The 26,374-nt window shown below is 41.9% G+C and overlaps 1 protein-coding gene across 6 annotated transcripts in view; it reads left to right on the top strand.

The window, feature by feature from the left end:
• Positions 1–26,374, top strand: part of anks1b (ankyrin repeat and sterile alpha motif domain containing 1B) — a 268,578-nt gene that overhangs the window by 174,902 nt on the left and 67,302 nt on the right. For all 6 annotated transcript variants that reach the window (XM_041977072.1, XM_041977075.1, XM_041977074.1 and 3 more), the window contains one exon: positions 1,412–1,598. In XM_041977072.1, the coding sequence (XP_041833006.1) occupies positions 1,412–1,598 (187 nt within the window). The remainder of the gene's footprint in view (positions 1–1,411; positions 1,599–26,374) is intronic.

Below are 26,374 nucleotides of genomic sequence, written 5' to 3'. Positions count from 1 at the left end.
CCCTTTGGTTTTTATTTTCCCTTTTTTTCTTTTTTAATTTGTATTCATACTGCTACTGTTGGTGTGCTGAACCTCTCAGGATTTTGAGGGCTGAGCAGCTGGACCGGACAGGGTGGGGGTGGGGGTAGGATGGAGAAATGGTGAGCGGAAGTTGATGGATGATTATTATGGAAAAAAACAGTATTGAACAAATAATAAAATTAATTTTAGTTGTTTATTTGTTGGTATAAAATGCCAACTTCATTTAGTGTTATTACTGTTGATGTCGTTGCAAAGACGGGATTCCTCTCCAGATTCCTCCGACACTGGACAGAAAACATTCAGCCGTACTTTGGAAATAAGAACTAATATGGATTTTATTAGAAGAATAAAGTTAGATTCCTGATATTTTATAATTGGTGTTATTTCTTTGATTTGAGATATTTTAGTAAGTAAGCTTGTTTGGGATGAAGTGGACGCAGATGAAAGGAGGTAAACGTTGGAAACAGGGTTGATATCATCTTATATTTAGTTTATAGTGGGACCTAATGTCTTTGTGTAATCAGTATTTATCTTTAAGTTCTTGCAGAAACAATGTTTAATCTTGACAACTTGACAAACGCAGCTTTCATGTCAGTTTCTTCCCGTTCTGACCTCCTGTTTCCATCATTTACTCCCATTCTTTTCTTCTTTGTTACGCTGTGATCCTCATGAACTCTGCTTCACACCAGAATTTTCAATTTTATCTCTATTTGTGTTTTAATTATGTCTGTCCTGCATAACCGTCCTGCACCTGCCTCCTCATGTCTTTCAGTAATTTTCTTGTCATTCTGAAAATGGTTGAACTTTCCACAGTTTCTGTTTTCTGTTTCTTTTTATTTGCTCCTCCATTTTATCTTGTCTTTGTAGCCTCACTGGTTTTTTTCTCTGTTTTCCCCTAACTCAGTCGATTTCTTCTTTTTTTGCTTGTATTTCATCTCAGTTTAACTGAAAGGCCACTTCAAATTCACCTTTTTTTCATAAAGAGCACCTTCCCACTTCCTTTTCTTTTTATCTTCTCTCATTCCCTCTTTTTCCCTCTCAAGGTTCAGGTTTTGTGTTGAGTCCCAGAGAAAACACAGACTGTCTCTTGCTTGTCTGATCACACCCGATCCTACATGTATGCCAACAGTTTTAACTACCTGAGTGGTTTTTGAAGCACAGCAGCAGGTTTTTGAGAGCTGAGGTTCATCTGTAGCAGATGCCTGTCTAGAGTTTAATTAGGCTTAATCAGCACTGTATTGCTTGTTTGTAGGTTTGAAGTGAGCTATTAGTTGTCTTTCATCACTCCACTTTCAGTCTGTGCATCTTTGTCTAATTTACCTCCTGATTTCATAAATCTTAGTCAAACTCATCAAAAGATTTTTCTTCCTCTTCTTTCTTCTGTCTTCAGCCCAAGCAGCGCACCTCTCTGTCCTCATCCCTGGATGTCCAGAGGCCAGTCAACCACAGCTGTGAGCCCAGTGAGGTGAGCTCTTCCCTGGGCTACGCCAGCTTCAGCACCAGCCCCCCTGCCAGCCCCCCACTCAGCCCCAATCAGGAGGACTCAGCAGGCTCCAACGACGACTGTCACCTCACAGGTGAGACTCACCTTGTTTCCCTTACAAGACAGGTAGCAGTAAAGGCTGAGTGTCCCCGCATGTAATCCCGCTCCTCCCGTCATGCTCTGAAGTCCCGGCTGAAACGTGTCATTGGAGAAGCAGCCAACAAATCAACTATTTATATTTATGGTTGTTGTACTTAAAAGGATGTTTTTCGATTGTCAAAAGATTGTTTTCTAATTAAATACCAGAAACTCTGTGAAAAATGAATTTTAGATCATTCAAAGTATCTTGTGTGTCCAGATCACATGGGCTAACAACAGGGGTGCCTCAGGGCTCGGTGCTCGGCCCTCTTCTCTTTTCCCTATACACCTCCTCACTCGGTGCAGTCATTAGCTCTCATGGTTTCTCCTACCACTGCTATGCAGATGACACTCAGCTTTTCCTTTCTTTCCCACCTGATGACACAACCGTCTCAATGCGAATATCAGCATGCCTTGCTGATATCTCTGCATGGATGAAGGATCGCCACCTTCAGCTAAATCTGTCCAAGACTGAGCTTATTGTCTTCCCAGCCAGTCCTTCTTTACCGCCACAGATAAGTGTGCAGCTTGACTCAATCACACTAATGCCTACATCTTCTACCAGGAATCTTGGTGTCATGGTAGACAACCAGCTGACCTTTAAGGACCATGTTGCCTCGGTTTCCCGGTCTTGCCGATTTGCTCTCTACAACATCAGGAGGATCAGACCCTACCTGACTGAACACACGACCCAGCTCCTGGTCCAGGCTCTGGTCATTTCACGCATTGACTACTGCAACTCCTTACTGGCTGGCCTGCCTGCATGCTCAGTTAAACCTCTGCAGATGATCCAGAACGCAGCAGCACGTCTGGTCTTCAACCAGCCCAAAAGAGCTCATGTCACTCCGCTGCTAATTGCTCTTCACTGGCTTCCAGTTGCAGCACGCATCAAATTCAAAGCTCTGCTTCTGGCTTACAAAACAATAACCCAAACGGCTCCGGGCTACCTTCACTCCTTAATCCAGAGCTACACTCCCTCTCGAAACTTACGCTCTACCAGCGAAAGACGCCTAGTGCTCCCACCACAACGTGGCGCAAAATCAGTAGCTAGACTCTTCTCCTCTGTTGTTCCCCGGTGGTGGAACGATCTACCAAACTCCGTCCGATCCGCAGAGTCCGTATCCACTTTTAAGACCAAGCTAAAGACTCAGTTGTTTAAGGAGCATTTCCACATTTAGCTTAACTAAATGAGTCAGAAAGATTTGTCCAGCTTTTTGGCTCAACCAAGTACTGAAGAAGCTGTGTGCACTTATGCCCAAGATGATATTGTGTGATGAAATCATGCACTTATGCCCAATTTGATATTATGTGATGAAATCATGCACTTATGACCTAGTTGATATTGTTTGATGAAATCGTGATCCTGTATTTAAATAAAATGACTAAAAAAAAAAAAAAAAAAAAAAAAATTATATGCACTGCACTAGCACTACATGACAGCACCTGGGTCCAACTGGACTCAAAAGCGGTCTCACTATCACTTAATTATGACGTCCCATCTTGTTTGAATTCATGCTTGTGTTGTTCTTCCTCTCAAATGTAAGTCGCTTTGGATAAAAGCGTCCGCTAAATGACTGTAGAATAGAATAGAATAGATATTTATAAAAGCATAAAATAGTCCCGTTTAAATTTTTGGACTTGACTTGATTATCAGCAAAGTTAATGGCAAGTTACATTTTTTTAATGTAATCCTCTCTGAGTCAGCATACTGAATGACTTTAGCCTTGCTCTGAATGATTATTTTAGTAATATAAGTCCTCTAAGCCCATCTCATTCCATTTTTTTTCTCCCCTGTCTCCTTGCTGAGCTTCTTCTTCATCATTGCGTCAACACTCTTTCAGCCTGGGGACTAAAGGAAACTTCATCTTTTGCTCTGAGTCCCGGAAAATTAAAATCATATTTCTGCTGCTGTCATACAGAAGGCCACAGCCAGGAGCTAAAAGCCTTAGAGGCTAACATCAGATCTCTGATTGTGGAGGATGTAGAAAATACCATTCAGAATTCGCCAAATAATTCTAATCTATAATTATTAGGTACTTACAATACCTTTTATTAATTTAAGACCACATTCATTAAATTAAAATAATTACTGTGGTGTTATAATCCAGAAACAGCAGAGATCGGATTGGCCTGTTCCAAGTTATCTATTGTTTTTATTTCTGAGCACATATTTCAAGTGTGACTAAAACTTTCTACCAAAAGAAGCTTAAAGTTGAACTCGGGCAGCCTGCTGGTCGTTACGAGCAGATCATTTACCAGTGACGTGGTGCAGCTTATTTCATCTGCTGTGTTTATAGTAAATCTTTAATGTAGCCACAATAAAATTTCATTTAATTTTCCATGGTTCAGGACCATGGACAGCACACCGGAGCGAGCAAAAAATTAGACCTTTTTTAGGTCTAGATTTTATGAAATATGATCATCTAATGTAAAAAGTGAAGAAAAACTTCCCAATGATATAATTTATCAGCAGGTGTTTACTTTGGATGATGCTGCTGTAGGACTTTTATCACTGCTGCACAAACACTTACACTTCTATGATAAAAGAAGAAGCCTGTTTTTATCCAGATGATCAGTTTTATCAGAGTTTCTTCATCAATGTTTAACTTCAGTCTTCACATCTGCTGTTTTTTTTTATTTTTATAATTAATTAAAAACATTTTAATTCAGTTATGATCTAGAACATGGTAAAGATGTTTTAGAAAAGAATGTAGAAGTACATTACATGCTGCATTTACTGACCCTTGGACATCTGACATTTACCAAAGAGAAAAACAGGCAAATTTCAGGCATAGTCGCGAAAGGTAATTAATCGTGATTAATTCATTTGAAAGCTGTGATTAATGTGATTAAAAATTTTAATTGTTTGACAGCTTTATTATTATTATTCCATTTATCATTTATTTACTTTATTTTATTTCTTGGTAAAATATTTTTCCATTTAATTTAATCTGATAATAACCTGCAAATAAAATGATAGATTTGAATGTTTAAACATTTAAAATAGTTACGGATTACCTCAAATAAAATTAGGCACCCCACTGTGATTTTTTAAATTACATAAATGAAAAATTAACAGCAAAATAAAATCACATGAAGACCACACATTAGTCAGCTTTGTGGTGTTCACTGGTGCTCACACTGGTTCACTGGTTCAAAGCTTGGCTTAGCAAAGCGAAGCATGTGCATGTGTGGGTATGTTTTTTCATGGAATTTAGGTCCAACATTTTGCTCCATGTAAGGCATTATTTACAACGGTGAGGAAAAGTTGCAGCTCAGCTCATTTCTGAGGTGGAGCTCTTCTGTCACTGTTGAACACGAAAAATAAACACATTCACTTTCCTCAGAGACACAGATAGCATGGCATCAGGATAAATGTAAGATTTCTGACCTCTTTGAGAAAGCATGTGGATTTAAACCAGCTTGAACTCTTTATATCACAACTGGCTATTTGCAGGTGAATTTCCAGCAGCAAACATTCATTTTTCACAGCAGGTCTTTGTGAAATTTAGAGAACTGCCATCAGTTCAGATTCCAGTAAAGAATAAAGTTCCCTCATTTCAGTTTAAACTGTGCATATACACATTTTAAGACTTGTATTTATGTCACTGAAGAATAATGCAAACAAGCTTCCTGTTTACGTGTTTTTATTAATAGAACTGGTTAGGCTGCTGCTCAGCTTGTTCTTGACTTCCTGTTCGCCCTCATTTACTCCTGACCTTCATGTCTTCAGTGTCACTTCCTAAAAAGTTACCATAGATACTTGTTGCCATGGCAAAGTGGTGGCCTTGGTGACAGTTAGCTGGTGATGTCATCATTGATACTTCCTTCTCTCACCTGGGTTTCAGTCCAACTGTTGCTCACACCCGCTGCTATCAGGCAGCAACGGAAGCGCCAGCACCGAGGAAGTCGACCAGGCACGACATGTTTCCTCTGAGTGAGTGTGTGTGTGTGTGTGTGTCCGCTCTTTCATCCAGAAGCAGTTCAGAGGCCCAGCTTCACTTTGATCTGTGTAGAACTTGAAAGGAAAGACACATTACCAATCCACAGGTGTGTGTGTGCACAGAGACACACACTCAGATTTAAACCTGAGTGAGACATCTTCAGCTATTATTCCCACTGAAGCACCGCGATGATGTTTGTGTTAAAAGTGTGTGTTCTTACCCTTTGGAAGCTGCTTGCTGAATCTTGTCCTGAAGCTGATGTGAGACAGATGTCTTCTAAGAAACGATTATTGATCAGAAACCAAAAGTTCTGTTTTACATTCAACACATTTCCTTGTTCTGCCAAAGAATATACTGCACAGTGATGCTCTGTACCATTTCCTGTACCGAATCCATGCATGAGAATTTAAGCATTTGCATCATTGCTTTAATCTTAGCTTTGGAAAGTGAGTCGGGGCTGATGTGGGCTTTTTCACTGGAAACATAAAGTTGAGTTAATGTTGATGAGGGTCACATTCTTCTTAGATGACAACATGTAATTGGATTAATAATTTCATCAACATTGTTTTTGTAATTTCCCTCTAGGATTTTTTTTTATTTTATTTCAGGAATCAATAGAAATTATTAATTTTGTTGCATTAAATATGAACCAAATAACATGACTGATACAAGACATGACATTCTCTATATTTTTCAATCTTTGCCTTGTACATTTTGTTTTCCTGCTTTAAAGCACTTTGTTCCAATTAATGGGTCATTAAAAGGCTTCAGTGTCAGTGGGGATACTAAACAGAAGCCATGAATACAGAAAGTATGAACCATGCAGGGCAGTGCACTGGTCTGAGCCACAGATTTAAGGTAAAAATCCACTTTACCTCGGCTAATAAAAGCAGCATTTAAGGAAAATCAGAACATAATTTCTAGAATTGACACAACTTGTCTACAGGTTCATGAACTAGCAGCACGACTGAACCTAACGACGGCTGATTCAGCCTCATTCTTGCATCCCGTCTCTTCTCGGAGATCTCACCAGTCAGTAAAAGTCGAATGTTGACTTGTCCTATCTCTTGCTCTGTTACTTTCTCCACTTCTCCTCTCTTACATTAATTAATTAATTCATTTATTTATTTATTTTTTAGCTTTTAATTAAATTTTATTTGTTTTTTATTTTTACCCTTTTTTGTTTTGTAATCTCAACCACAACCTCACTAACTCTGCAGAGGCTTTAATGGATAATGAATTTTTCTTTTTTTCTTGAATATTTGCTGTTGCCAGCAGATTTTTCTGAACCAAATCAAACATAGTGACTAAGTAGAAGCACTGAAAGAAAAACTTTCCTTTCTAGAGGTGTAGTGCCTCTTCACACTCATAAACACATAAGTTCTTAATGACAAGACTTCATAGTTAAAGCCAGTACTGTGTCCTAAATGAACACTTGTATTTGTTTTTCTCTCTCTCTGTGTCTCTCTCGCTCTTTTTGCCTTAAGTTCCAACACTAGGAATAGATTGGAATCCATTTATTTCTCCCTTTAATTTTTACCCCTTTTTTTCCTCCTCCGTTTTCTTCTGGTGCTTTGCTCATCCCTCCTGCTCTCTCTACTTATTAGCTTTATAAGGCCCATTGTGGGGTAGCCATGGTAACAAGTGGCTTACAGGGAGAGAGAGTCAGAGAATGAGAGAATGGAGCGTATATGTATGTGGGTACAGAAGGCAGAGTCACAGAAATCAAAGGATGCCAGTGAAAAAGAGAGTGGGTGAGAGATAGAGAATGAAAGTCTAATGTTGTTGAAGGAAGAGGTGGGGGTGGAGGGGTTGATGAACGAAAATCAGGAAAATGAAATGTGAGATTTTATGGGGAAGCACTGAGAAAAAATGAGGACAAGAAATTGTGGGAGCACTTTTTCCCTGCACACCATATAAGTTCTTTCCGTCCTGTGCCTCCACATCTGTATCTCCTCTCTCATTCATTCCCTAAAAACCCTGACCCAACACTAATCATATATTATACCCTGAGCCCCCCAGGCCTGCAGTAAATTATGCTGGTGTCAGCCACCTGTGTGGGCTGTTGGACAAAAAGTAGCCCTATTTATAACCTGATCCATCACTGGTGCTGCTGTTATGCTACGTAACTAAGGTTTATGTAATGCTGGACATTGCATGCAAAAAAATTGCCTCAGTGCAGAGTTCGAAGTGCACTGCAGTGTTTTGCAAAAGCAGTTGAACTCTATGAATTATGCATTGCCCCCCCGCAAAAAGTCAGTGAGAAAAAAAATGCATAAATCTGCAGGTGTGTTATTCAGCTAGAGGGTGTTTAGTGTTTCTGATGAAGCTGTGGTTTTGTGTATGTAGTAACTTTACAGTCACGATGCAGGTTTTACAAAGTATTTGACCTTTAGTTGTCATACAGAGATGTCTGCCTCAGCTTTATGGAGTGTTTTAGTACTATTCAGCTTACTGTTTTAGCTTTCTAATGCACAACTGACTCAGACATATGACTTTCATAAGAACTGTTACCAGTGGTTTTTAGCCAAAAGCATTTTAGCTAAAAGAGTCAGATGTTTTCTTCAGAAGCTGGTTGAGACCAGAATAGATTTAAATGGACAGTTTGTTCATCAAGTGATAAAAACAACACTTGTAGATCAGTTTTTCTGCTAAATTTTGGTGGTATGTTTATGACAAGCTCTCGTCAACCACTGGCGGCCATAAAAGTGGTTTCTGTTGTTGACACTGCGCTCAGATGTTGGTTAAAGAAAAGAGTGATTCTCTTACAGTTTTTTAAAAAAAAAAAACCATCGCTAGCATCAAAGACTGATGCAAACATGAAGCTTTTGTGTTAAAATAAACTATAAAGAGTTTTTTAAAAAAGCATTTTTGACCGCATCCATCTTTTTTCTTTTGTTTGAAGCCACTTTTTCTGCATCATTGTAGTTTTAAAAAGCTGATCTTCTTCATGTCATGCAGGTTGTGGCATAAACTACAAAGGAGTGGTTTCTGCTTTTAGCTTAGTTTAGTATTTACTTTTACTTTTACCCATTTTCTGGCATTCTCAGTAGCTAAGTTTTATCTGCAGAGCCTTTTTTTAATTAGATAAGACATTTTCTCTCTTCTTAGCTCACCTATTGAAGCACTCGATGTGGATAATACTCTCTTTTTCTTAGCGCTTGCCATTTCTTTTAGGAATCAAATTCTAATGTTTAATTTTGGTCCGTTGTGAAATTTGTGGAATGCCTCTCTTAATGGAACCAACCACAAACCAGTTGAACAATCAATAATCTCGATCAGTTAATGGAGCATTAATGGGATGCGATGGACTGCTTTGTGTGTGTGTGTAGCACTTGTTGTGTATTTACTTAAACTCAAGTTCACTCATTCTGATTTGTGTATATCAATCCCCTGTCCTCAAGTGTCACACAGTCCACCTGCACTTTGACTTCAGCTCAGAGCTATACAGACACTCTTCTGCACAAGCCACTTAAATTGTCTATGTTTGCATGGGCACATTATCCATGTTAATTATCTCCCTGCATGTTGTGGCATTTTAAGCAGAGATGCTGTCTGAAGACTTGGCTTCCATTTAAATGAAGCTGAATGTGATCCCTGGAGTGTGACAGATGAAAAACACAGTGGATATAACTCTCCTCTCTGGTGAAGTGATCAAATATAAAGGCTGTTTGGTCAGATTTGATTGGTGGGAGGAGAAACTATAATGAATCCTTGTGACATCATGTCATTGTTAGGTTAATGGGATTTCATTTTTGATGGAGAAACTGCTCTCTCAGTACAAAGTGGTGGTACAGTACATATTGATAGTTGTTGCAACTATTACATCTTTCCAGTGTATAAAAACCAAACGAAAGCACCGCTTCAGTGGACTCTGGACATTTACCCTTTTTTCTTTGTTGTTTTTCTCTGAATTGCACTTCCCTCAGCGATGCATCCCTTATTAACTGCAGGGGTTTATTAATGAGCAGGATGTGGTTGATCATACATTTAGTGCACTTGCTCTAATTTACTTGTCCCCTCAGGCAGTTGAGCTAACATGACAGGTTTCAGACTTTTTTGAGCGCTGTGCTTGATGAGGTGGTTAACTGTATTTAGCCGTGCTTGCAGCATGGCTATTAGACTAACAACATCAAGCCAGGTAGTTTCCAAACAACCAAGGAAAAACAACCTTAAAGCCACCCAACTAATTCTTTATTTGTCCCTCTTGCACCACTGAAACAGGTCTGACATGTCGAGACCTGGACTTTATAAAACCTCTGAAGGTGTCCCGTGGCACCGAGGAATTCACAGCAGAGCCCTAAAGAGGATTATTTCCAGTTTTTAAATTAATAATATTAGCATTTCAAGATTAGCTTTAATCTTCAACTTTAACCATTCAAGGAAATATGGAACAAAGACGATTTGAATTTTTCTTCTTTTAGCTTTAGTTGATATTTAATGTGAGAAGACATTGTTTTAACACTACGGATAAACCATAAAACATGGAAAACCAGGCAATGTTCCCTTTACTGTCAGTGCAAAGCTGGTCCCTCATGATTCCTGACTTGTTTGTCCAGCACATCTCAGAGAGCGTCCAAATTATTCCTGAATAATTTTTGCCACATTACAGGGTGCATAATCCTGTTTAAAAATGCCACCGAGAAATAGAAATTACATCTCAGAGTCCCATGTACATGAATTTCAATGTACAAGGTTTCTCAGCAGAAAGCTGCTCCGAGAATCAGGCTTGCCTGCCTCCCAGAGATCACTCTGTTGGAATCTTTTTCCCGGATAAGAAACAGACACACTGGACCATTCAAGTGATGTAGAAGGAATCTGAGGCTACTTCCTACCATCGCTCAGTATGTGGAAACATCTGCACCCTGAGCAACTACCCAGCCTCACAAACAACAAGCCATGATTCATGATTGCATCTTAAAGTCCATCCAGTATGTTTTTGTAAGTTTGACACATTAAGCTACTGGGATTTTTACTAGTACAAAGCTGCCCCAACTTCTTCAAGCCGTGTGGATACTGCTGATGTCCAGTCTCCATTTTCAGCCAGACTGTGGTCTGATTGTGTAGGCCGTTGCTTCTGGGGTAATTTTAATGTTTAACAGGAAACCTACCTTATATTCACGATTATTTTAGAAGTAGTTTTTATACAGCATCTATCCTTTTCTGGGCATCATCCCCACAGCATGATGCTGCCGCCACCATGCTTCATTTTGTAGGTGAGGGGTTTGTGCCACTTCATTTTCTTTGATGGCCACAAGTTAAATTTCAGTTTCATCTATATGTTTAAATACCTTTCCAGATGACTTTTGGTAAAATTCAAACATGTAGAATCTATTTTTCCCTATAAGAACATCTTTTTTGCTGTGATATTAACAGAAAATCTAATCTTTTAGTGAAACTTTACTGCTCCTTCAGGGAGAGTCTTCCCCTCATGTATATAATGATACCCTTACACTTGATACAGTTGGGCTTAATTGCACCAATTATGTGATTTCTGAAAGTTATTTCATAGCATCAGGTCATAATATCGGGCTTCAAAACAACAGAATTTTCTGCAAAGCTTCTTTTTTGCATGTCTGTCTTTGGCTTTTTGTGGCGGTCTGTTTTAATGTTGCTTTGAATGTCTGAAAACTGTTAGCTTGGTGTGTGGTGCCAACGTTCATGGTACCCACCAGCTACAGGCTTGAATTTTGACTTAAATTTTATGCATAGAAACAACTTTCTTAGAGGATGAATCCTAATATTCAGTACTTTATTAATCCCCAAGAGGAAAATCTTAGTAACCATGTACTGTGGGCATGTTTGTTAGTATTCTGTTTAAAGCTGTTTCGGGCTGCAGCTTCAAAACTTGAAGCATCATTAAAACTCCTTTTTGCTTCATATTTATGTTGAGCTATCCATAAACCAAACTCCCCTCTTCTGCTTTCTTGTTTTCATCTTTGTATTCTTACTTAAATCTCTTCTGCTATTTTATGGTTTGTCTTGAATACTGAGATGTGAGGTGATGATGAGTCATGTTTGGGAGCTGTGGACTCAAAACAGGCTCACACTGATATGCATACAGACTGACAGTGTAAAAGAAATTATTAATATGTTCAGAGAAATCTGTCCTGCTTTTGGTCACCCTCAGTGACAATTAAAATTAATAAGGGACCTGAGGTGTAGCATTGCACATCAGTATAGTGTGCAGTACTATGACAGCTCTACATTGTTTTTTATTATATTTAATGCCAAATAAAGCCCTTTGGATAAGATATTGTTTTGTGTTGTATATGTAAGATTACCCTTATCTTGTCCTTTCTCCTTTAGATTTATCCTTTATTGAGTTCTTATTTAGGATGACTGAAAGTGATAGCTGTATAAAGCTTCATTTATATAAAACCTACAACTTCTAATCACTGCTGACCTCATCTGTTACCAGCCTCTCGCTGTTCCCTTCTGTCTCACACCAGTAAAATGTAATTTCAGCAACGCAAGTGAGAGACCGCCGCCACTCTTCAAAAGACTTGAAAAATGTGTAACCGTGGGAGACAAGCCAGTTGCCGTGGCAATAAACTCTACCTACTTGAGTTGGAAAATGAAAGTGTGAATTCATTGTCTACATGGTGGCCCCTCTCCACCTCAAAGATGTGTTTAGTTTGTTCAGGCTATCAGTAATGAAGTAATGCTCTCAGCGGGGAGTCCAATCTCCGACTCTGCCTCCCACAGGGAAGAGAGGAGCCCAGCCTGTTACTGTAATGTTAGTGGCTGTGACAGCACCGAGGCTGATTTCCAGCATATGTAGTAATCTGTCATCATTTTTATCTTGGACCATGATGAACAGGAATCTTTTTTTTTACCCTTATTAAAAATGAAAGATGCCAGAAGGAGGTGGATGGACCATATCTCTACATCTTGTGGCACAAAAGCATATGAATGAATAGTTGCCTTTAAATATGGTACTGACTATACGGTACAAATGACAGGAGTACTGTATACGGTGCAACTTAAAAGATATTCATGATGCATTATGTACTTTACATTAAATAAAGTCGACTTTTTCTTGGACAGTCTACTGTTTAGATATATTTTAAAGAGATTTTTTTCATGCTGGTGAGGAGGCCATGCTGTTTCTCCATGGACTTTACTTAATATCTTCTATGATGAGTATCCATGGCAACGGAAAAGCTATTTACTGAGATACACTGATTAAACTCCCTAAAAACAAACTAAAGAGGATAATAACACCGAATCCCACACAAGTTGAAGATGAAACCAAGAGGATGGAGGGCAGGAGCAAGGTAGAGAGAAAAGATGAGGAAATTCAAAACATTTCTTCCATGTTCTTATGGAGAATGTGAGGTTGTTTATTTAGCTAAAAAGGAGAGATCCTGCGGTGCTTTTCACCTTGGAGATGTCATGGTAAAGGAATAGATGTCCACACGGGACAATGAACTATGAGGTTTTGTCCATATTATCTTTAGAAAGCCGGCTCTGTGCTGAAGACTACTCTGGAGCTCCTGAATCGTCCAGAACCAACATCTTGGACAATTCTTCACGCAATGAAGAGTGTATTCAGTCAGAGGCTTCTTCAATATGGAACAATATGATTGGCATTTAAATGTTTCTTTAAGAATAGGAAAAAAACATGTTAACATATTTTTTATTTAATTTAATTTTAATTTAACAGAATAGGTGTTTAAAATCAGATCCTTTAAGCTCAATTCCACATTATTTGTCTTGATAAAATAGTTACGATACAAATGGGACAATTCTTTTTGAGCTTCTGGGGTGGCCATTATGGAACCTATGAGACTTTTCCTGCCATACTGGAAGAAAAATATGATATGGTGAAAGCTCAGTTGTCATGACAACTAAGTGATCTTCATCTGCTGTAGAAAAGGCTGAAACATATGGTTGATCTTCTTCCTTTACCAGTTATTTTCCACTGTCAGCAGCTAGAAAAATCCACAATATGCCCTCACTCTAAATTTTGATTCTTGAATTCATTTCACAGAGGTAATCTGACGTGTCAGTGGAACTAGAGGATTTGGGGGATACTAGTATAAAGAATTAGGCCCACATAATCCATAAAATCAATGAAGCATGTGCAACAATAAATGTTAACATTAAATAAAATTTAATCATGTTTCAAATTATGTTAAATCTCATTATGATGAAGGCAAAGAGCCAGGAGTTAGTTGTTTATAATAAAAGCATCACTTCAGGAGAGTTGAGTTAACCAAACTTGATTAAAACATGCTGCTCATGGTCCATTTTTCCTCTATGTAGACAGACAGCATCTGCTGGAGCTGATTAAATTAAAAATAACATCTTGGTATAAATGAAACTTTCCTCCTGCCACTTGGGAGTACATGACGGTGCTTTTAGCTAATTAATGTGACATTTCCAACATCACTTGAAGGGAGCATTTCTGTAGCTCTCGTGTTGCTCATTAAATTTCCTGTTGCTTTTGCACTTTCTCACATCAATGACTCAGAATTTAAATTTTTGTCATCACCAGTCCCAGTAATGTTGGAGTATCATTTGGGTGTAAGTTTGTTCAAATAGCCCCAGCAATAACTGGGTGTTAGATTAGTGCCTGAGGCTGCAGCAGCTGGGGAGGATTTCTTCGAGCCAGCACCACTAAGGAAATGTGGCTCAGTTTTTTATCGGGGAGATGACTGACAGTTCAGATATTACTCTGTTTTTTTAATAACAGTCAGTGAGGCACCACAAGAGATGTAGTGATGAACACGTCCTTATCAGGTGTTTGGATTGTCTCTCGGCTCCTCCTCCTACCACACACACACAGGAAAACATCCCAGTTTGTAAGACGATGGTGTGTGTTTAGAGTTTTAGCCTAAACACACCAAAATCCAGGAAATGATAAAAATTTGACGAGACAGCTCGTTGCATCTTTTTTCCTGATGGTTGCAAAGTGTTTTGATGGAGTTTAAAGTTCCATCAGTTATAAATAAATGTTGTAAAAATAGTTTTTTTTACTTTGTAAAACTCTTTGAAACTTGTAGTAGACGACTGTTGTGATCATGTGTAGATTAACAGTCATAAATGCATTTTTCTCTCATTTCAACAGGTTTCTTATTTGCTCTCTTTCTGTCATTCAGTTATTCATTCTGTCATTTCATCAAGTTCTCTTTTCGTTCATCTCTGCTCATCTTTCATCTTACTCCTCACATCATCAAATCCTCTTTGCCATTTGCAAATACTTCCGCTGCAATGTGGTTGTTTGATTGCAACAGTTTGCCTCTGCATTGCTTATTTGTCCTTCCTCTCAAAATCTGCTTTCTGTTTGGTCAGATAACCCCCTGAACCCACCGCCGCTATGTCTCTGTCACCTCTGTTTCATTTGCAGCCTCCTTCTAGCTGCTTCAAACCACTCTCTTCTTCCTTCTTTTCCCTTTTTTCTGGCTCCTTCTTCATTCAGAGTGCTGGACAGCATTAAAGTAGCGGTACATACCTGTAAGACTAAAAAACCTGTGCTTCTGACTGGTTATGATGGCGCGGTGACGTTCATTGTGTGTAATCCTGGAGTCTTTGTTGCCCAGCAGTGTGTCGAGGCCGAGAAACCACACTTCTCAACTTTTATTTTTCCATTCCAGTGCATCACTATACAGCAGCATTTTGCTTTACAGCATTTTGCACGTGATAGCAACTGGATATCAACACAATGGTAATTTTGAACGCGTACCGCGCCGTATACAGCAAAGAAACTGAAGAGGACATTACTGGAAGGGACAAAAGAAAGAAATAAGACTCGAGAGTCAACATCAGACTGACTTTTACTGGCTGGAGAGAGCTCAGAGAAGAGACAAGATGAAAGACGGATGGTGAAGTGGGAGAAAGTTTGCTTCAGTAGTGAGGCTTTAAAGGAAAATAGAATATACCTTAAAATTGTTGTTGACGTTGTCTTTACTTTGCCATTTTTTAACTACTTACATTGTTTTTCCCCCAAACTTCCTCTTGCTTTAAACTTATTTGCTACTTTGGGATTAAGTCTTACTTCTGTAAAGGGACCATATTTACAGAAATATTTACATACCAGTATAATCTAGCAGGTGCATACTGGCTGTGTGAGGTTTTTGATTTTGGAGTAGGGTCCCTGTGAATAAGCATGGAAATTAGGGAGGCCGATTAGTCAATTTGTTCACTAAGAACATCTAAGTCCTTTGTCTCATGAAAATAATCCCCTCATGATACAGAACAGCTAGAGACTCTCACACTGAGCTGAAAGTGAAACAACTGAACAGCTTCAAACAGACTTTGTTAGCACATGGCTGATAGTATATTGCTGAGCTATGACATTCAGCCATTTGAAGTAAAATACCTTAAAAAAAACCAATAAGGATGGTTCATTAGATCCCTCACTGTCCGGGTCTGGGATTTTTAAGACCCATTGCTTCACTGCAGCTCCTCAGGGGGTGTTAAGGCGTCTCAACTTGTTTATTTCTCATGATACATCTATGATGAATATGACGTGGACAAATGAAATTGAAAACGTTTCACCAGAACCAATTTTTTTTATAAGAATATGTTGAAGAAGACTAGAAAACTGTGACTGTAACTGGGAGTTTTGCTTGGTTGTGTAAGTGTGTATAGATATGGAGTAACTAATGATGTTAATTATGTTTACATTCCAGGTCCAGGCCTTTAAATTTCATGCATTCAGATTTATGTCACGTTTTAACAAGGACACTTGAATGAATTAAAACTACTGTTGATGTTATTTTTTATGGGAATTTGTGATTATTTCTGTTTCTGCATCATATAAAATGTCTTTACATTTAAAGAAGCTATTTAAAAATAAATAAATATAATAAACTATTTGCTATCAAGGGTGGAAATCACGTTTTTCCAAGTTTCTTCTTTTGCTTTCCATCTACATGACTGTTGCAAGTATATGTATAGGCTACAAAATAGATTGTTCACATGAGTGAATCAATGCAAAGTCTTCACACCTGCTTGTTGATGCATCTAATATTTAATTATTTCCCCTGACCCTTGTGTTATTGTGTTATTGGATCAGAGGATCACTGCAGTGACTGCTGTACTGCAAGAAATGGGGAATTTAGATGTTTTCCATCACACATTTAAATACTTCAAATTATTTTGTATCAACCAAAAAAAACAAACATAAAAACTTCTCTCCATGCAAAATGCATCATGTGTCCATATCTGTCTGTACTCATGTAATAGCCCTATCAGCACAATCGGCATTACTGTTGAACTGTTTGTACCTCTAGAGATAAAGTTTCATTGAGCCAAAAGACACAAACTGCTTCTGTAATTTAAATTAGGGCTAAAATAACTCTGCTTTTAGGTTATGGGACCTTTGTCTGCCATTATACGACCGAGACGGATCATTCTGAACCGGTTTATTACATACCGGAAACATGCAAAAACAACAGACATATATTTTCTGAGTACAGAGATTACTGCAGTTTGTTTACATGCGAACACAACACATCCATGTCGGATGGGTTTCTAGGCTGTGCTTTAGCATGCCTCTGCTTGTTTACAGTTGTGCGGTGCACAGTAGTGTTGCAACAGAAATGCAGGTATGCAGAGTGACGCATCTGTTGTTTCACCATCTGATTCTTAGACATTTGCTGTATTTTAGCAGGAGCCTGATAGAGAGTTGAAGTATACATCTGTAGTACAACACATATAGTTAGTTGTTTTTTTTTTGGTTCATGCTACCAGTGGACCCTCAGGTAAGGTGCACACTTTGACTTAAACACGGTTTAGGAGCTTAATGATGTTTTACTTCTTTTTTGGAGAGTAGGAAGAAGCTTAACCAAAAAAAAAAAAAAAACAAGAAATCTCTAATGCTAATCATCCTTAAATCTGACTTCTACATAGCTTAATTTTTTTCCAGTATGCTTCTCAGGACAGCTGATGCTGGGTTGGTTTGTCTTTGCCTGAAACTTTAAAAAGTTCCTGCTTGTTTTCAGTGACGAAAACAACAGCTGCTACTACTTCTGCGATGACTCTTTCAGTACTGTGTATATATATATATATATATATATACTCAGTGTACTTTTACCCATGATTTTGTGGAGGTCAGAAGCAGCAAAATGCCCCAAAACTGGGAGTTACTGGTTCTGGGGTTCTCTGTTGCCATAGCTACCAATGATACTCATACTTAAAGAGAGAAGAATGGAGTGAGAAGTCTAGAACAGTGTTACAAATACAATGTGAAGAACGGTAATGAAAAGTAAGTATATTGCTCGTTTTTAGGGGTATTAAACAGTTATGAAGTGAGGACAGAGTTCAGTGAACCTGTTTTCCAGTTCATGCTGTGAAACTCTGAGGTGGGTTGTAACTAAAGAGATAACTTTTTCAGTTCAACCCTCGTTACCTAAAGATAGCAAATGGTGTCTTCTGTGAATTTAAGCAGCAAACATCGCAGTGGTGCTGAGAAAATGCACTTTTTAAATGTAATGGCTCTCTGTTGGGGGTTGAGGTTCTGAGGGGAGACGTGATTTTTGTGATTTGTTTTATGTGGTTGCTGCATATCTAAATGTGGCTGGATGTGCAGAAGGAAAGGGCTGAAGCACTTGGCTCATTGTGTGTGAATGAGTGTGAAGGTGGGTGGTGTTGGGGTACATGCAATTATTCAGCCGACAGCTTGGATTACATGACTGGTAAGTTTGTATTTACTTGGAAGTGGACAGGTAGTGTTTCTATTCATTAGAGCAAAACACTGATGGGAATGGGTGTGTGTAAGAGAGAAAGAAAGATGCTTATCAGTGGTAGGGTTGTGTACTTGTCTTGGTACACAATGTTAACACAAAGTGACTGAAACGGGAGGAGAAAAGGGTAGGAAATTGACTCACACACATCTTTTTCCTGTTAGGACGATGAGGGCTGATATGACAAGGCATCATGTTACATTAGAGTTTTAGAAACTGAGTGGGAAATAATCAGATTTGATGGGTGATTTCTGCTCTCATTCATGTGTTTTTGAAGAGCTGCGAGATGACATGTTTTGTTTTTTACTAATCTTTTATCTACTAATCAAGAAATGATGAGATATGAGGCATGAAATGTTCATTCAGCTGAGCTTACATCAACTTAGACACATTAGAAAAGCAGCAGCTTCTCTGGGGTGGCTGCAGATCAGGAAGTAGTGTCATCTTTTAGCTGGAAGGTTGTAAGATCCCTGACATCCTCACTTCTTTTGGCAAAATGCTGAACTTTATATTGCCATCAAATATGTTCCTCCACTTTGCATAAAAGGGTCTGCAAATTAATAAAACATTAATATCTGAGCTTTACCGCCTGGATAACTAGGAGGTTGTTACCCAGGAGCAATTACAGTTGCACACGTTTTCAAGCTCACCATGTTTGTGTTTAGTTCTCATGGTTACGGTGCTCATATGCATCTCTTGCATGTCTAAGATTATTTCTTGTTTCCAAGCTTAGTCCAGCGTCCTTTACTCTGCAGTGATGCTGCTGACTGAATAAATCCAGTTCTCTGCACTGCTTCCACAACTCATCCAGCACAGGGAAAACATTTAGTCATTTACCTGCAGGGGATACGTTGAGCTGCATATATTCAGGACTCAATCCCAGCAAATTCAGTCTAACACAGCATGTGTCCATTTACATGTACTGTAAATATTATGGGACAAACACAGAACTACCCTGTATGACAAAACATGCATGACATTTTAGCTTCAAGTCCCCATGAAGTCAGATTTAATGTTCATCTATTTTCAGATCATGTCTTACTCAATGTGTCTCCTTATTTGTAGTATTTTAGAGCTTGTACATAAACATGAATAGGTGATGATTTATCCAGCAACCGCGAGTTGAAACTGATTTTACATCCAACGAAAGGCTTTCCGATGTGGAGCGGTTGGGGGTGCCTGCTCGGGATGGGTAAGCCAACCAATCATTGCAGGGGGCTGGCCTCCCTACTGTTTGTTTTTATAGGAGATGCATAAATGCACAGAAATAAATGGAGCTGTTTTATTTGTCAGCCTTACCACAACAAGGGTGCTCCATGCAAATGGATTTAAGCATACTCTCATTCATATTCCTTTAGTTGGAGGTCAGCATCAGCTCGCTTACCTTTGATTTGGCTACATAAAGGACGTCCACTAAAGTGAGAATTTATAGCCTTTATACTTCAGCTTTTTGGTGAGCACTTTGCATATGTAGATATTGTGCTTGTTGCTCTTGTTCATGACACATATTAGCACTGGACAGTATGACCAAAATAATATAACATGGTCTATTTCAAACATAAATCAGTTTCACTAGATTTGTTGATTATATTTTTGATTCCCAGCATGACTGGGAACTAGCCAGAGAACTGCCATGGTGTCCTGATCATAGCCCCAAATCCGTCTCTCTCCACAGTACTTATCAGAACCATGTTTTTGGCTGCATGTAATGTGATCATGTAACCGTGTCAGACCTGGTTCTGACAGGGTTAGTCTTTTCTTGTAGTCTTACTCTGCGTTGTGTTTTTTTTTGTTTGTTGAAGGTACTGAGACAGAGACTTGCCCCCTTCTGCATTGACCATTTATTCTGTACAAAATACAAGAGTGCTGATCAGGAGCGGTTAGCCTGCAGCCGGGTCATTCACACACTCGACCGTATCCGTCTCAATACTGGCAAACATCTCATACAGTGAACAAATCACACAATTACCTGTACAAAATACAAGAGTGCTGATCAGGAGCGGTTAGCCTGCAGCCGGGTCATTCACACACTGTCGAGAAATGGGAGCGACTTAATGCTGGAACAGTTAGCACGTTCAGAAGCGGCACTTTAAGCTAGCAACTGCCGCTGCTCAATAGTTAAACAGTATTAGCCTACTTCAGGAGCAGCTATACAATGTGCTCTATACACAAATGTTCATTATAGACTTCCATAACCTTAGAAGTACTCCCACAAACGGACCGCTAAAAGACCCGACTTACCTCGACCGTATCCGTCTCAATACTGGCAAACATCAGACGCAGCTGATGACGTAAATACGCCAGCACCAAGGCGGACACGCCCAAGAGCAAACCACCACAGTACAATATAATGATAATAATAACAGTGGCAAGTGGAATAACACTATTTACCCTGTTACATTCCCCCCCGCTAAATTCCACTTGCACACCAAAAAAAAATTGATCAGCATTCCTTAACATAACAAGTACAGGCAACAACATCCGTAGTCATATTACAAAACATTTGCATACTGTCACATACTACATAGAGAACCACCCCGTTGGACACACAAAAAGAACTCAGTCAAAAACTACCCCAAAGGAGTCAGAATGAAGAAGAAGGCTGGCCAAGCCTCATCCCACTCATAGAGCTAAAACATGCCTGTCACACATTTTATACACCATGTCCAACACAGTAAGTCCGTGTAGCCACACCGACCAGACGCAAATAAACAAAACAGAAAACAGCACAAAGCATCCAGTGCATATCGGCAACACCACAATCAAATATGGCAGCCGAAAAGAAAAGAAAAAAAACTAAGATGCCACCTCGCACCTTTGGTGCATCATTTCTATCAGCCGATTCACGGGCTTGAACAGCCGTCCAGCCCGCGACATTACACGGCTCCTGACGTCCTGAACAGACGCACCCTCCACAGCCGTGGACATTTCCATCTGTGAAGAGTCCACATGCTGCATGCCAGGCTCGCCTGACTGATCCCCTTCCACAGGAACAGATACATGCACCGTGTCAGACTCCACGACAGTCTCCACATGATCCCATGTAGAAGGAGGGGCCAACAGGGACACCCCATCACTACTCGGAACACCCGTATCCTCGTCAGCTTCCAGAGCCAACCCTTCCATAACAGTACCCCCAGAAGACACTGACGGTAAACTGGACACCCACACTCTGGTCCTATAATCCAAAGAGTCCTCTGACACGCCTACTGATGCTCCTTCCACCTCAAGATCACCCGAATCAGAGAAGGACGAACCCTCCACTTCGCCCTCAGAAGCCAGCTCACACACTGGAAGGAAATTCACTGGCATAATCAGGTTGCGGTGAACCACCTTTTCCTGACCCGTGGACGGGTTTCGGATCTTGAAGGTATGACTCTCTTCACGTATCCCCGTAACCACATAAACCACGTTTTCCCAACGGTCAGCCAGCTTCCTCTTCCCACGCTCCCCCTTGTTCGCCAGCAACACTCTATCTCCCACCTCTACAGGTGCCCCTCTTACTTTCCTATTGTACAGCTCAGCATGGCGCTGCAACTGCTTCAATGCCGTCGCCTGCACCACGTCAATGGCCTCCTTAAGCTCTGTCCGCAACGACTGAACGTACCGGTCATAATCAGAGACCTCTGGGACGTCCAAGGCAGAGCCAAAGACCAGGTCCACAGGCAACCGTGGAACACGCCCAAACATAAGCAAAAACGGCGGGTAGCCAGTCGTCTCATGAACCGTACAGTTGTAAGCAAAAGTGAGAGATTTCAGCGCTGTGGGCCACTTCTGCTTAGCCTTTGGTGGTAGAGCACGGATCATGTTTCCCAGCGTCCTGTTCATTCTCTCACAGGAGCCATTCCCCATGGGATGATAAGCCGTGGTGTGCGACTTCTGAACCCCAGCAACATCCAACAGCTCAGCGATTAAGGCACTCTCAAAATTGGCCCCCTGGTCCGAATGAACTCTCTTGGGAAAGCCATAAATCGAGAAGTAGTTGTGCCAAAGTTGGTGTGCCACTGCTTTCGCTGACTGGTTTGGACATAAGAATGCATGGGCCATCTTGGTAAAATGATCGGTCACTACCAAGACATCCAAAGACTTATTGGAAGAGTCTTCGGCCGACCAGAAGTCCACACACACCAGTTCCATGGGTTCAGACGTCCTAATGTTCTCCAGCGGAGCTCTCGCCTCCGGGTCTGGCGACTTCGCCACCACACACCGTCTGCAGCGTTGCACATACTCCACCACATCCTTGTACAACCCCAACCAATAAAACCTCTGTCTCACCAGGTACAGCGTCCGCTGTTGACCCTGGTGTCCTGCCTCATCATGAACCCCTCTCAGAACTCTGAGCCTCAACGATGAAGGGACCACATACAGGTAGGTTTTGCTCTTTGTCAGCACGTTCTTTGCCACACGGTACAAAATACCGTCCCTGATTGTCAACTTGCCCCAGGCTCTCAGGAGCCCATTGACCTCCAGCAGCTCTTTAACTCGCTCTCTCCGTGACGGTCTCCTACCCCGTTCCACGTAGAAGCGCACCCTACACAGGACTGCATCAGAACATTGTTTGTCCTGCAGGTCCTCATGAGAGATGACTTTAAGACCAGAATAGTCTGGGGGCTGCACCGCCTGCGGGAAGTGTGGCAGGAGAAGAGCCTGATGACACATCCTAATTTCGGCTGGGACGTGCGCCTGAAGAACTGCTGAAACTTCATCTGCCGCCATAGTCCCAGTCACTGGACTGACGGAACCCTCTTGGGCCACAGGCCTGCACCCGTCCGCAGCCTTGTCCCTGGGATGAGCAGAGCAGAGGAACGCCTCCCGCACACCATACGCACACACAGCTGCTGCGTCTGTCAGGAGATCCCCATACCCAACTCTGGTCAACCGATGAGACACAGCGTTCCGGACGAACGGCTCCCGGCTCAAAGCATCGGCCACAATGTTCTGGGGACCAGGTATGTACCTAATGCCAAACTGGAAGGGCGCCAACTTTGCGATCCACCTCTGCTCACAAGCATCCAAGCGCGGCTTGGACAGGATATAAGTCAGAGGGTTGTTATCCGTCCAGACTGTAAATTCATGACCTCTCAGCCAATGGTGGAATTTATCACACACAGCCCACTTTAGCGCAAAAAACTCCAGCCTGTGCGCCGGGTACCTGGATTGTGCGTGACTGAGGGACTTGCTCGCAAACGCAATGGGTCTGGCTACTGACCCATCTGCTGGAACCTGCGACAGCACAGCCCCGAGACCATTCATCGACGCATCCACAGCTAACAAAAAGGGCTTCTCAAAGTCTGGATGCGCCAGAAGGACTTGGTCCAGCAAAGCCTGCTTCAGCCGACTAAAGGACCGGCTGCACTCTTCAGTCCAGTCACCTGCTTGGAGCACTCTCCTCTTGCTAAGGCGCCCCTTCCTCCCTTTTCCCCGGGGACCCTTGACGCCTGACGCCAACCCAAACAGTGGCTTAGCCAGGGACGAACACCCCTCAATAAACTGTTGGTAGAACACTACCATCCCTAGGAACGACCGGATCTTTCGTGGAGACGGAACGTCCGACCGGTCTTCCATCAAATCCGCTTCCGCCAGTGACGCGATAGCAGCGACCTTCTCCGGGTCCGAGCTAATGCCATCAGCGGTCACAATATGGCCCAAAAACTTCACCGACCTCCTCAGAAAATGACACTTCTTCGGAGCCAGCTTCAAGTTGTTAGCGCTAAGGCGCTTGAAGACTATTTCCAACCTCTTCAAAGCCAGGGCTTCGGTGGGGGCAAACACCAACACATCATCTAGGTAGCACAGGAGACTAAGGAAGTTCTGATCCCCAAACACACTCATCATCATCCTCATAAACGTCGCTGGACTGTTACACAGCCCTTGGGGCATTCGATTATACTCGTACAGCCCAAATGGAGATGTGAACGCGGTGAACTTCCGATCGTCCTCGTGCACCTCAACGTTGTAGTACCCAGATGTGAGGTCCATTGTTGAAAAAAATGCATTGCCGCCCAGCGCCGCCAAGGCATCCGCAGGATGTGGCAGGGGGTGCGCGTCTTTCACCGTCCTGGCATTAAGCCAACGAAAGTCATTGCAGATCCTCAAATCTCCTGACTTCTTCCATACCAACACTAGCGGAGATGCAAACTCACTACTAGACTTCCGGATGATCTCTTTTTCCTCCATCTCATCCAACACCTGTCGAAGCTTCTCGTACTGTGTCGGAGGGACGCGCCTGCATGGAAGGCGAAACGGCCTTTCATCAACCATCCGAATCCGGTGAAGACAACCAGTTGCCTTCCCACAGTCCAGCTTATCTCTGGAGAAAATTGACTGGAACTCCGCGATGAGACCAACTAGCCTCTCTTTTCCAGCTTGCGACACTTCACATGAGTCAATGTCAATATCGGACAACCCCAGAGCGTGCAAAGATGCATGCAACGGGTCCGAGTGATCTTTCCACTCCCCGGAGAGATGGTGATCGGGAAGACTGGAGACCTCCGTGACCAGGCTATGATCATCTACACCCGCACCTGAGCTCCCACCCGACACCTGTCTGTGCTGACCGATCGCAGTACCAGAGCCCTCAGACGATTCTGGTGCGCCCAACCCCTCTAACGCTACGCACAAGAACACATCAGCCAGTCTGGTGTTTTTCTTTAAGGTGACGCACTTGTTAAACGGGTTAACCACCTTCACTGGCAGCCACCCATCTTCCCTCAGGACCGCGACCGTCCTGCCTACCATCACTGATCTGGGGACCGCCCCAGCACCGGTTGGTTCCATCATGACAGCACTGCCAGCTTGCATGCCACTCCCTTGCAGATGCCCCCACACCAGGTGCTCGGTTAGCGGCTCCAGCACGATCGCTCTTTTGGTTTTCACAGTACCCATTTTGTCAGGCAGATTCTCAGTGCACTCCTCCACTCCAGCCAACATACTGAGGAGCCTCTTCTCAGAGCCGCTCCCATCTGCGGGTGTGGAGGAACCACCGATCTGCCCACCCTGCTTGGATCTTAACTGCTGAAGCAGGTAACGCAACATGTTACTGCCCAGAATGATATCATCGCTCTGGCCATCAACAACCAGAGTCGGGACTATCATCCTGCAGCCGTAAACCTCCACTTCTAGTTCACACATACCAGTGGGAACCGTTTTGGATCCACCACAACCCACTAAGACTACATCAGTGGGGTCCAAAACGTTTCCCTTAAGGACATCACATTCATACAGTCTTGGAATCACTTTAGCGCTTAATGTACAGACCATTGAGCCCGTATCTATCATCGCTCTTGTGGGTAATTTACCACCCAACATCACAGTCTCATAAAACAGACTGTCGTGCGCTTTCAACCTCTGCGTGTTTTGGAGGACTGGTCTGCGCCCCAAATCTCTCTCCTCGCACACAGTCTGATAGACTGCTTCCAAATCTCCATCATTCTCAACACACACTGGGGGCTCTTTCGTTGGCCCAACATTTTCCCCCTCTGAATGTAGGCCAGTTAGTTTCCCATCACCTGAGCCGATGGGTTCCCACCTTCCCGTCCGGTGGCTAAAGCTCCGGGACAAGCTGCTCGTGCATGAGCAGGTGAGTAGCAACTGAAACACAACCGATTCGCTCTACAATGGTAGTAAGTTGTGTGCTCCCCTTCACCACAGATAGCACAAGGAGCAGCGGTTCTGCTTCTCAGTACCCAATTTGGGAGACCACGATTCCCTCCCCTCCCCAGTATCTCACTGTCCTTCGGCTGCTGAACCAACATCCGCTCCAGCATGCTAATGAGACGCTCAAGCCGGTCCCCAGAGCCGTCAGAACAGCGGACTTCAGAAGGCTGCGCTGAAGCTCCCGTTGATGGTGAACGCTGCTCGCATGACCTCACTTCCTGCTGCTGCACGGGCACTGAAGCAGGCAACCTAACCGGAGGCGTCCGTGTATTGCCACCACGGTGCTCCACGAGCCTCTCATGTACCTCTGCAACAGACCACTGAGCCAGGGGTTTACACTTGAAGATCAACGACAGCTCTGGGTCGGGGCAGTTTTTAATAAACATGGCTGTTAAATCACGGGGCAAGTCCTCAAATAATTTACCCTGCCTCTTAAG

This window comes from Melanotaenia boesemani, chromosome 23 (genome assembly GCF_017639745.1).
Source record: "Melanotaenia boesemani isolate fMelBoe1 chromosome 23, fMelBoe1.pri, whole genome shotgun sequence".
In the NCBI taxonomy this organism is placed as follows: Eukaryota; Metazoa; Chordata; class Actinopteri; order Atheriniformes; family Melanotaeniidae; genus Melanotaenia; species Melanotaenia boesemani.
This window is presented reverse-complemented; position numbering and strand designations above follow the sequence as displayed.